The sequence below is a fragment of the Mizuhopecten yessoensis genome, unplaced genomic scaffold, assembly GCF_002113885.1.
Source record: "Mizuhopecten yessoensis strain PY_sf001 unplaced genomic scaffold, ASM211388v2 scaffold6169, whole genome shotgun sequence".
Taxonomy (NCBI): domain Eukaryota; kingdom Metazoa; phylum Mollusca; class Bivalvia; order Pectinida; family Pectinidae; genus Mizuhopecten; species Mizuhopecten yessoensis.
The window spans coordinates 711,632-723,654 of NW_018406415.1; the positions used below are offsets into that span (position 1 = coordinate 711,632).

Below are 12,023 nucleotides of genomic sequence, written 5' to 3' on the forward strand. Positions count from 1 at the left end.
ATGGTATATTGTATAAGTGATATGCCACTCGTTGCCTTTATAATTGAGATGTGGTATATAAAAAATAAGTGATATTGACTTTCAATGATGGAGCGCTCAATTTCAAACCTTGATTTTTTTCATAACCGCCAGGAAGTTACCCCTTGGAATTAATTCGCTTTACAACATAACCTGTTGGCAAAAAAGGGAAATATAGCACAAATGACTGTATGTAGTATATTTTTTGTATTGCAGTTGTAGAGAGCACAGAAGTTCAGACAATGTATTTCCGGTTAATTACCAAAAACAGTGGTCTAATATGGTTACATTCCCGAGGGAAGGTCATCAGCAAGAACTCCAAGAAGTTCTCCATTGTGTTCACACATTGTCCAGTCAGGTAAGACACATTCACAGCTTTTTTCATTTTTATAAAATTAATACCCGACCCGTCCGGATTCTCTCAACGAACAACCAAAACATTCACTTTCTGAATAGGCCGGAATAAAAATGCGTCAATCAGTACTTAATAGACGAAGGAATAAATACTGTCCTTTACATTTCGATTTACCGCTACCTGTTCAAGACTTTTCAACAAATTTATATATATTATATTTATTTTTTTGGGGGGAGGGGGATTCTTTATTGTTATTAAAATAAAATCTGTCACACACCAAATAATATTGTAAGCGATATTTTTACATAAAGTATTTCCAATTTCTCTTTTCTCGCTGAAATCAATATGATAATAGAATTCCAATCCTAACCAATAAGTACTGTATTTTCTTTCTGAGCTAGGTTTCTTTCCGGGTTCGTGAAAACTTTCCTTTTGTTTTCAGATTCTCCTTAGTTCCTGGTGTTGTCCTTTTCTGGTCCAGATTATAAATTTGTACTTCTATTTTTACGTAACTTTCACGATTTCATTCATATAAATGACTCCAGACGAAAATGTTCTAATCAGAGAGGGCGAAAAGGACAGGGAAAATATCCTAGATTAAATATAAACATTTTCAGTTATCTATTAGAAATAACGTTGTGTATTTGGTATATTGATCGAATAAATATCTTGTTTAAGTAGAAATCGACCGCATTCCTCGGAAATAATGCAGCTCAAAAAGTCTTTTTCGTTGATTTAATACGAATTTCCTATCCGTTGTCCTACGTAAAGTTATGTAAAAGCGTTTCTGCTGAAACTATGTTATACATATTAGTCGCAGTAATAATGGGCATTGAGATGCTATAGCCTGTGTAGTATGAAGCTTGATCTTACGTTGTCATTGGTGTTGGTATAATCTTAAAAGTGTAAGTTGATTGTAACGTCACATCACGGTCTTGATGTTGATTATGACGTCCAGCCAAACATACTCACACAACGCAACTTTTGATGGCTCAGTGCCGATCTCCAACCATTTAAGAACAATGCTGTGGTAAAATCGTTTTCCCAAACTCGTTATGCTCGGCTATCATATTTATTGAACTCTCGCAATTCATTTTCAAATTGTAAGTAGATATGAGACCTAAGCTTCATAATCAACGGAAGTAACCTAACTAGGTATTTTTCCTGCAGTCGAAAAGGGATCCTTAAGTGACTTATAAACCCGAAATGTAAGAGTGAAAATATCATTAAGCAAAAAACACATTATCTTGTAACAATGTTTTCAAAGCCTCCCTCCTGGATATGTGTCCATAGGACACAATATGATATTCTATTTTCTATTACATGCAGCAGGTAAGGTTCTGTTTGCTTTTTATACGTGAACGAGTACCGAAAGCATACTATTACCTCGAAATAGTTTTGTCATATTTTAGGTAATAATAACGAACAAAATATATAATTCTTAATGTTTCAGCAAATCTGCGACATCGCCATCTTGGTATCTAGAATGTCATGTTTATTGTTTTATTATGACGTCATAATTGGCTCTTGAACATCTCCAATTATAACGATCCTGATAGTCTGTTTAATATAAGTGTAATTAATATGTATAATAATGAAAGAAGACATTTTTTTCCAAAGGTATCAGAGGAGGAAAGACGTAATACTCATTAAAACAAATTGATATATCGAATCAAGTTCTGACAGTTCCGTATTAGAGAAATATATTTCGATCGATTCATTGTAACCATGCTTACATAACATGAACATGAGATTAATATATTAATTCAAAGACGGACAAATCAAAATATTCTCGTTGATTAAAATGAAAGNGCTATTTTGCTACTAAGTTCTAATAGGCCGATCTCACTTAAAATTGGTCTAGGAATGATCAGCTCATGGTCCTGACAAAGTTAAGTTAACATTATACTATTTTTTACTCAAATTGGTACATATTTCAACAACAAAAATAAATACTATAGACTCAGGTGACCGTTAAGGCCCATGGGCCTCTTGTTAAGTTGTATAATTAATGCATTTTTTTATTATGTTTTCTTCATGATCAATAAAATATTGCTAATTTGACTTTAACACGACGTCTGTTATTTTCCATTAAACGTAGGCTTTGCACAATTGAATGTAGAATACATACCTGATATAAATAATTAATCTAAAGTCTGATTAATTCACCTTTGTTTACTTGTGTAAATATAACTGGTTTTCCTTTGATATCTAATCGCTAGACACATGCTTCGGTGGAAATAGCGGAGGGGTAATAATTTCTGCTCAGACACGATTTCTATAGAAATCAAATTCCGCTCTAATTATTCAATAGAAACGTAGGGAAATACAGTTGTTTAATATCCACCAGGAAACTATGCACAAAAGAATTATTACGCTACTTTATGTAATAATCGAAACAGCTCGTAATACTGACATTTAATTAAAAACACTCCATCGAAACAATATATCATGAGCTATCAATTATACACGTCGATACTTGCGGACAACAACCTGTGCAGAAACGGGAAGTGGGGCGTTACAAAATAGCTGGCCTGTAGTATCTCATTGCTTTTCATAATCAGGTGTGGGTAAGGGGTGGGCGTAGGGGAGGGGTTGTTTTGTTTTTCCTCGTCTTGGGGTCACAAAAGTGATCAACATTGATTTGTTGCCATTTTTGCAAACCTTGGGACCTTTATTTTATTCATATTGGTTGCTTTTTTGTTTTAAGGCGGCTCCTGAGGCAGCTGCATTTGTACGGTTGTCAGAATATTGTGATCGGTTTGGTTGTTAAGCAACCGTGTCAATGTTTTTAAAAACGTCATTGGAAGGATATTTTAAATTCACTTGAGTGGCCTCATCCTCTATGTCTTTAGATAACCTTGGTAGTTGTAAAGAATCAAAACCCTAAACAAAAAAACACAAGACAAATATTTCATCGAACCTTGTCTTCCCATGATATTCGTTTCGTTATTTATTTCATTCCACGTCATCGAGTATAATGTGCTTCTCCTTTAAGCAATGTTAACGCCGTAAAACTATCTTTGAGTGATTTTACTGCTAGATGGCACCATCGTCATACAACATAGCAGAGGCCGTATAACACTTATACCAACACAAATCCTATGTTTATGTGGCGTCGCCCATCGGTTTAAGTAAAATCGATGATGATTGGTTTATGAAATGAATGATATATTTACATTCATAAGGTATTAACATTTTTATATACTTTCCTATATACGCCAAAACTCTGTTCTAAATGCCACTATATAACAAAACGTTCAGTGGACAAGTAAAACCAAGCCAGAAAAAAACTCCTTTATGCTTCTTTATCTTCTCAAAATATGAGAGAATAGCTCTGAAAAGTCTTCGACATTTTGATGCGATGTTACATTTTACTTTAAAAACAACAAGAGAATACTGAAGTGTCACCATAGCCGTAATTCGAACTTAACATATTTAAAACTAAGGCAAACACTTGACCTGTATATCACAGAGGAAAAATATGTTTTCCAATGGGATCATTGTAACGACCATCAAACTTTTCGATAGTCAACCTGCATCTTTTAGAAACCCTTTGTTGTAAGTTTGTCCGTCAACAATCACAGAAATCGTAAAATTCGATGCAAGATCTTGAATACCGAATCAACTACAAAATGTAAAGACTGTATGTTTGGGGAGTAGGGATGTTATTATCAAGAAAGGAAAAGTTAACGATAGGAAAATCGAAATTGTCGCGTTAAGCGCACAGCTAGATAGTAAGCCATCCCTTTTATTCCTGTTGTAAGAATAGATAGAGAAAACAGCTTTAGTAATACGTCTGTTACATATTTGTCCGTGCTTCAAGCCCATTAAATTTAATAAACTGAATGTTAAGGTAAAGCATTACAGTGAAACACTCCCTTGAAGAATCTTCACTTCCTCATCGTTGTTTTATCGTTTCGACATGAAGATCTGAATCCCATGTGAATTTACATCCCAAATCTAGTAGATGAACTTTATCACATATGTTCGCGAATTCGAAAGAACACCGACATAATTACGGAGAGGATCGTTTTACATAAATATCTCACGGGAAATGTACGATACTTTAATTTTCTATTTTGTTTTACAAATAGTTCTTTAAAATGAGTTATTAGTGAAAGAATGGTCATAAGGAGGAGATTTAAAACAAAGGTTGTCCGATAAAGTTTAATCATGCAACTATAAAACATTTCAAATAAAAAAATGTGTTGCCTTGAACATTTGAGTTGGGAGAGAGTTTATTTGGTTTTTATCCTTTAAGATGTATTACAATCTTTCCACTGTAATTTCAGGGAGGAAGATAGCACATTCCTACAGCAAGAGTCGACAATTCGTCAGCGATTTGCTATACATGACCTTCTTCAATTGGTCCAATATGGCTACTGTTCCAGTAATAAACGAACAAATACTGACCGCAATGACAGCATGGTCAATCAAAAGACCAATGGTCAGATGTGTACTCCGCACATAGGCTTCACTGAGGATGCATCGTTGTCTTTCTACAGTGCTCTTGTCAGTTGTCCGTCCTCTCTACACGCCATGTCGGACAGACACTCTCCTGTTCTACCGTCAACTCACGTAGCGCATAAAATCACTCAGCGGGAGAAACAACTCCAGTTCCAGGAGTTCAGGAGAAGACAGGAGTTTGAACAAGAACGCATTGTCTCAGAACAATCGACGGTAGATTTTCTCCCATATCACTGGCAAATGCAGCAGCAGTCCGACACTTTTGCACAGCAGCAGCAACAGCCACAAACAGAAGAAAGTCGGCGTCAGCAGCAGTATTGTATTCGTCCACGTCCCGAACTGAACGTTTGCGAAACAAAAACAATCAAATCAGAGCCGGGATACGATGCACCATATCAGCCATGCTCTTACAATCCATACCTTGTTTTTCAGGATCCTCGAACCAACCATGTAAATTATAGACCTTGTGTGTCATACGAACCTTCAGTATGCCCTCACCCTTCGTCCGATCAACTGTTGTTTCATCTACCACCTTCTCCACCTGTATCACCCAGGAGGTTCGCACCAGATGGATATGCCATGTATTCTTCTCATCAACCAACTTACTATCCCTCTAGGTTTCATCCCTCCTCCCAACGAGTTGTATACAGTATCGATCCAAATCGGTATCACTTCCCCCCAACTTACCATAATGTGATTGGAGCTGCCAATAGCCAGCCGATCTCGACTATCATGACAGGTTCTGGTGCAGGAAAACGTTTTGAACCAACCCCAAATGTGACTGGTACAACTGCGAGCAATCACACAAAACCACATGCAAATATCAGACTATCTATGCACTGCGATTACTCTACGCCGAAACTACAAGGGTCAATAGGGTGTGATGACACCAAATTCAATCCGTACTCTTCTTTACATCATCTTCATTCTGTACATTCACAAAGGCAACGAATGCAGCAGCAAGGAGCATGTGGACATAACAACCAGATTGAGGAGGAGAGTATACAATACGACATTGAGGCTTCCATACACATGAAGATAGTTGACAACTCGATGCAAAAATGTGTAGACAATAAACAAGAGGTAGACCTTCCGTCGATTGGCAGTTTTCTAGATTATCTCAATGACAGTTAATGATGTTTGATTTTTCAATCAAATGCTCGGAACTGTGTGACTTTAAACCACTGGCGGTATTTGAGGTTTATTATCAAACTGACATCATTGGTAATACGTATGACAACACCAAGTTGTGTTCGTTGTCCTGAATCAATCAATTTTCGTTGTTGTCTTAAACCCATTAACTGTTTTGTTATTTTAAACTCATTAATTCTTTTGTTTTTAATCCATTATTTATATAATGGATTGATAATTACCTACGTTTCATTAAATGATGCCTTGTAGACCGGAAGTACAAATAAACATGGAATATCTTTCCCTGAGAAGGAGCATACCATTGTGATGGCCAATTTATTTTGTTTCAGACGTATAGCAAACAAATATTGTTTCACAGCCGGCCTTTGTGTATTTGTCTTATATTTTCATAGAAATGTTTCCGTAAAGAAGTACTTAACATTGTAACGTCCATGTAATGTCGTCAGGTCTTGCCTTCGATTTTTATCGGTGCCTTTATTCATCTCTGTACAAATATATTTCATTTACAGGGAAATGGCACTTTAACAATTACGTAATTTTGAATGTTCTGTTCTGTTGTTTATTTGCTTCTGACGTGAATTATATCAGTATATCTTGCTGAGATGAATTGCTTGTTTTTAAACGTATCAACTATATTGTAACGACGCGAAATGTTCACATTTAAGTGTTGTTTTTAATAAGGATGTCTCGATGAATCTTCAGTTCTCACTTTCAGAACGCACTTCGCCAAAAGCAAGAGTACATGCACAATAATGATTTGCTAATTAAACATTTCTTTATTATTTAACTATATCAAAATACAGAACTCGTTTTGTGTATTTTCTGTGTTTAATAAGACAAAAATGCACTTAAAGAGACACTTAATATGAAATTGCATTCTATTTTTTTTTTAAACAGCAGTATGCCTTAATGCATAAAGAGGATTCATTTACAATGTTAATAGCTGTTTCCCAGAAATTCATTAAAACCAACCCATTCATTTTTACATAACATAAAAATATGATAAGATTTCAGATTGAAATGTCACAAAGAAAATGATGCTTCCCCCCGGGAACTATATCTGCAAACAATTAATTGAAAGTCTGTGTGGGATTCCTATGTACTAGCACATAACTTTAAACGAATAGAATTATATATACCTTAACAGACAGCATTATATGACTTCATGTAACATATGAAAATAGTTACATTCAAAGTGTGTTCGATTGCTTAATATTGCTTCACTTACGACCATATGATTATGGTGTAGACCGTAGATGAGGCCACTCAATTGACCTCTGAAGTTATCATTGATTTGCTCAGCCTGAATATGAGCGAATATGCTATTATTACTTTTTTCGTATGTATCAGTTAGTATGTAGATATCACAAAATGTAGTTAAAAACTACACACCGTGCTCCAATAACGAAGCCAATTAGTCTTAGTTTGTAACTCGATCTATTAAGTTCCAGTCTTCGCCGGATGATATATAAGTAATTGGACGACCTAAGTATATATCAGATGTCAAATCGTCATCTAATTGTATTGATTCTACAGCTCAAAAGCATAGAAATAGAAGAAGATTTCCTGCCATGAAACGTTTATCATTCCTATTTTAACCCCGAGGCAACACTGATTACCCTCATTTACCATTATTCCTATATGAAAATTTGATACACTATATAATAGACTAAAGTTTATTCCAACGTTTCATGTCTATTTTGTCGTGTCCAATTTAACGTGTGGAATTTGTTATCAAAATATATTTTTTATGAACAAATATATACTGTCAACTTGATATGCACTATCGATTTTATTTTTCACCAAGATGGTCTAAGGAAAGTAACATCTCTAAAATCATTTAAGACCATGTTTTGAGGTCAAATGGTCCAAGGTTTTGAGGTCGGTGCCCCGACGCCGCGAGTCGAACCCGCAACTTTCAGAGAACCTTGGATATTTGGAAACAACCGTGATTATTTTAGGGCTTTTACGCTATACGCCAAATATAATCGTGGCTATTTCTTTAATCCATTTTAAAAGACAGACATCTTTTTTAGTTCATAGCTAATGTTCATTTAATAATTTCTGCTAAAATCAAAATAATTTTGCATAAAACACAACATTCATAAGCCATTTCTTCGACAAGTAACTTAAACAAGTCAGAGGTATTTGCAAATACCGCGCCAAACATTGCGGTATACGATATCATCACTGATTGTGTCCATTTCTATTAGGTATACGATATAACATGAAAAAGAGTACCATTTAGGAAACAACCGGCATTATATTTGTATATTTAGTGACGTTCATTATACCATAACATGCCATTTGCAAGACTATATAGACAACGTATGTTTTCCCTTCGTTATGTGTCTTAAACCAGTCTTTTTATAGAGTTTATATAGAAACCCACGAGTACAGCAAAAAAAAATCAAATGTTAAAATTGGAACTATCTTTTAATATTTCAGAAATTCCATTTTCGCTCTATAAGTGACGTTATAGATGCTTTGACGTAAAAAAAAATGTATACATAATTAATTCGAATCAATAAATTATCATATCATACCAAGACAAACTTATAATTCATACTCAAAAAGAAGATAAACAGGAAATGAAAAAAAAAGACATAATGAACAGCTGCAAATGTTAACCGTCCCACAAAAGATATGTATTCTTATGTGATGCTGACTATGGCGCTTAACTTTGATCTCGTTTGGGAGGACAACGACAGTGTTCCCAAATAATTTTTGCTGAAATCACCTTTTATTTAATGACAGGCAACACTGTAATTCATAGAACTTAAGTAGAATAGTCGCAAATACCGCATGAATCTGTCCACTGTTGAAGCAGGTGAACAGTTATGTACATCCATCTATGTAATTCATAGTCCATAAGTTGAACGACGCCTGAATCGGACGGCATCTTTTCTGTCACAGCAGACGACACATAGGCCGTGGAAGAAGACCAGTTTTGCGATATAGTTGCTCAAATCTCAAGCACATCAACACAACGAACATAAGAGTGTAACTTCCTTCTAACCAAACTATAAATTATAAAAAAGAACACAAGCCTTAAAGCATAAAACACTCAAGGGGTCTTCGCTCAGCAACCAAGGCAGTACACGCATTAGTAACCTCTCGTCAAAAAGGAACATTATTTGGATTTCCTTTTAAACTTTTTCGAATCTTCTGGGGAATCACTCCCGTCTGTAAATTTCGAATTTGCACTTAAAAATCTAGACAAAGATTTTATTTGCGCTTAGACCTTGAAAATTATACAGATTTTGGAAAAATATTAACTAGGATCTTAAATGAGTTTTCATTTCATATGAGATTTTATGAAACGAGTCTTAGGTTTTTATTTTTGCGAGACTTGGCGAGCAAAAATGAAAACGTCGAGACGAGTTACATAAAAGCTCATATGAAATGAAAACAAAGTTATGATACTTTTTATAACATAACTCAAAAAACGTACATTTTGACAGGTTTTAAAGCCAAAATGTAGAGGGCTTAATCAAACACACATTTTATTGCGCCATTCACAATTGATGACGTCACGTCATTGTCCATATTACGACGTCACAATCGATTTCTGACTGGCACAGCCAATGAAAAACGCTTCTTGGTATATTACACTAGTGACATATGTAAAAATATTACACGTGCGAATTCACTGGATAACAGGCCGATTATGTGATAAAAAGAAATAAGGAATCCTCTAAGAAACCACATTTTGTTTCCATTAGACAATTAAGTCGAAAACTTTAAAGGCACACCCCCGTGACATTTGTAGTAAGTCTGACTGCAGTTAAGCATCATCTACGAAATCCATATTGTTTAACTGCTTCACAAAAATATGCTAGCCCACGCAGTATTGTTGTTGTCTACAATGGTGTCCGACTTTATTCTCGTTTAGATGGACAACGACACTGATTCCAAACAACTTCCGTCTGCAATCACCTTATTAGGTCTACGTACAGGCATCAATATAATTCATAGGTCTTACGTTGAATCAATGCAAATACCGCCCGTATCCGACAGCATCGCTGTCACAGCAGACGACACATGGACCGCTAATGAATACGAACTTGACGATATAATTACTATAATTTCTAGCAAATCACACAATAAAATTTACACAAAAAAGTATAAATGCCTTTAAACCAAAGTATCCAATATAAAATATAATCGCCGTTAAACATAGAGTATATGTCTTTGCTCAGTAACTAGGCCACACTTAAGTACCTCTCATCGGTCGAGATGAAGGCCTTTCAAATGCTCTCTCCTATAGTTTTTCACATACATATCTTTTGTAATGCCCCGATATGCTAATGTCAACAAATCCTTTTGGTAAGGATACTGAATTGGGAGAGATTTTCTGAGTTAATATTTGTGGGATCGGAATCCGGTGATTAGTTACGATGAAGGCCGAAACAAAAGTAAGTTTTTATTCAATTCAAAAACATAAATGCGGTTTGGATCATGATTTATTTTATCGACAGTGATTCCTGTCTGCCAATTTCATATTACTACAAAATAGCCGATAATGTCCTTAATTACTTGCCACTGAACCTGAAAGAAAACCAAGAATATATGCCCATGCGCAAATAATTAAATTCAACATCATTTGCGCGCGTCTATATATGTTTAGGAAATTGTTTAAAGGGAAAGAGGAAACTTCGTTAGCAAACATTTTTTCCATCAGAAATTTAAGCTGAAATCTTTCAAGGGATGTTCCCAGGGAAAATTGATAACAACATTCAGGCAATCATATGCCGATGTTAGAAATATTGATTGCAATAAATACGGGTGGAGCACATTTGTCAGAATTCTTGACTCAATTATTCGACATTTAAGAAATCTACATTTCACGAGACATTCTGGTTTTGGTAAAAGAATGAGAAAAATTGATTGCGGTGAGAAAAAACCCTGAACATACAAGAGAAAATCAATAATTCTCACCAATTCGTTCAACAGACTACGGCCAAAAATTACGTCTGATGATGTCGTCTCATTCAATAGAACACTGACCAGCATTCAATGTCTGAATGATGTGGTCGGGTATTGTGTGCGAAATTATGGCGTTGCAAACATGGGAAGACATGTCCGGCTACTTTACAGAGCACGTCAAACATACTTGACAATGCTTTAGGCGTAGTATCATTTGAAATCCCTAGAGTCCCGTAACCGAGATATGTCAAGTCCATACAATCCCAAACACACATTTTCCAGTATCACACTTTTACCAATATCATGAAGTATATAAAGCCACAGTCAAACTTCAGAAACAAGTCTCTTCCACACGGAAGCATTGACCTCCCGGTGTTCCCCAAGATCCAAAGATTGTTGACAGCAGGTGGCCGGCAAGTAAACGACATATTTCAAAAGGAAAATGACAGAAACATTGTCCTTGTCAGATCCGTTTCTTTGTTACAATAAAATCTCTTGAAATGACTAGACACGTTTCAACACATGTGTGCACTCTTTTATACGTTTGAAGATGCTGAAGTGTTTGCAAGTAAAAGTGTAATTAGCGAAGCAAAGCAATTGGTCATTTTTTGTAATATCCGTTTTAATGGATCCGTTTCGAGTTGGAAGTCCAACTCGGATACCACATTATAATAACTTTAGAACGTGCATCTCAATGGTCAATGAATGACAAATGTTACGGGTCCCATGTCATCTTACATACCGTAAATGAGTGCAGTGTCGTTCTTGACTGTGTTAACTAATTGGAACTTGTCTATACTCGTTGTTTAAGACATCTGAAGCAAACCCTTTTTGTGAACAATTGTCAACCTATTATGTTAGCACGATTATATAATCAACGACTGCAACTTGTTTTGTTGGCAGTGCTATCTTAGATTAATTCAATTAAGAATATGACGGTTGATAAATTGGCATTGATTAAATGACGCGTAAAAGTGTGACACTACCAGTTCACAATTATGATAATCAAATATTTATTATCTTAGATAATACATAGATCTGGGCCCAGTTGTTTAGCTTTATCATTGTTAAACGACATTTTTCAACCTTTAATACTTGC

At 35.3% G+C, this 12,023-nt stretch overlaps 1 protein-coding gene across 1 annotated transcript in view; it reads left to right on the forward strand.

Annotated features, from left to right (window-relative positions):
- LOC110451746 (aryl hydrocarbon receptor-like) overlaps nt 1-6,777 on the forward strand; it is a 28,512-nt gene extending 21,735 nt beyond the window's left edge. The window contains exons 7-8 of the mRNA XM_021499915.1: nt 235-376; nt 4,669-6,777. Of these exons, the coding sequence (XP_021355590.1) occupies nt 235-376; nt 4,669-5,977 (1,451 nt within the window). The 3' untranslated portion in view covers nt 5,978-6,777. The remainder of the gene's footprint in view (nt 1-234; nt 377-4,668) is intronic.
- The last annotated feature ends 5,246 nt before the right edge of the window (nt 6,778-12,023 follow it).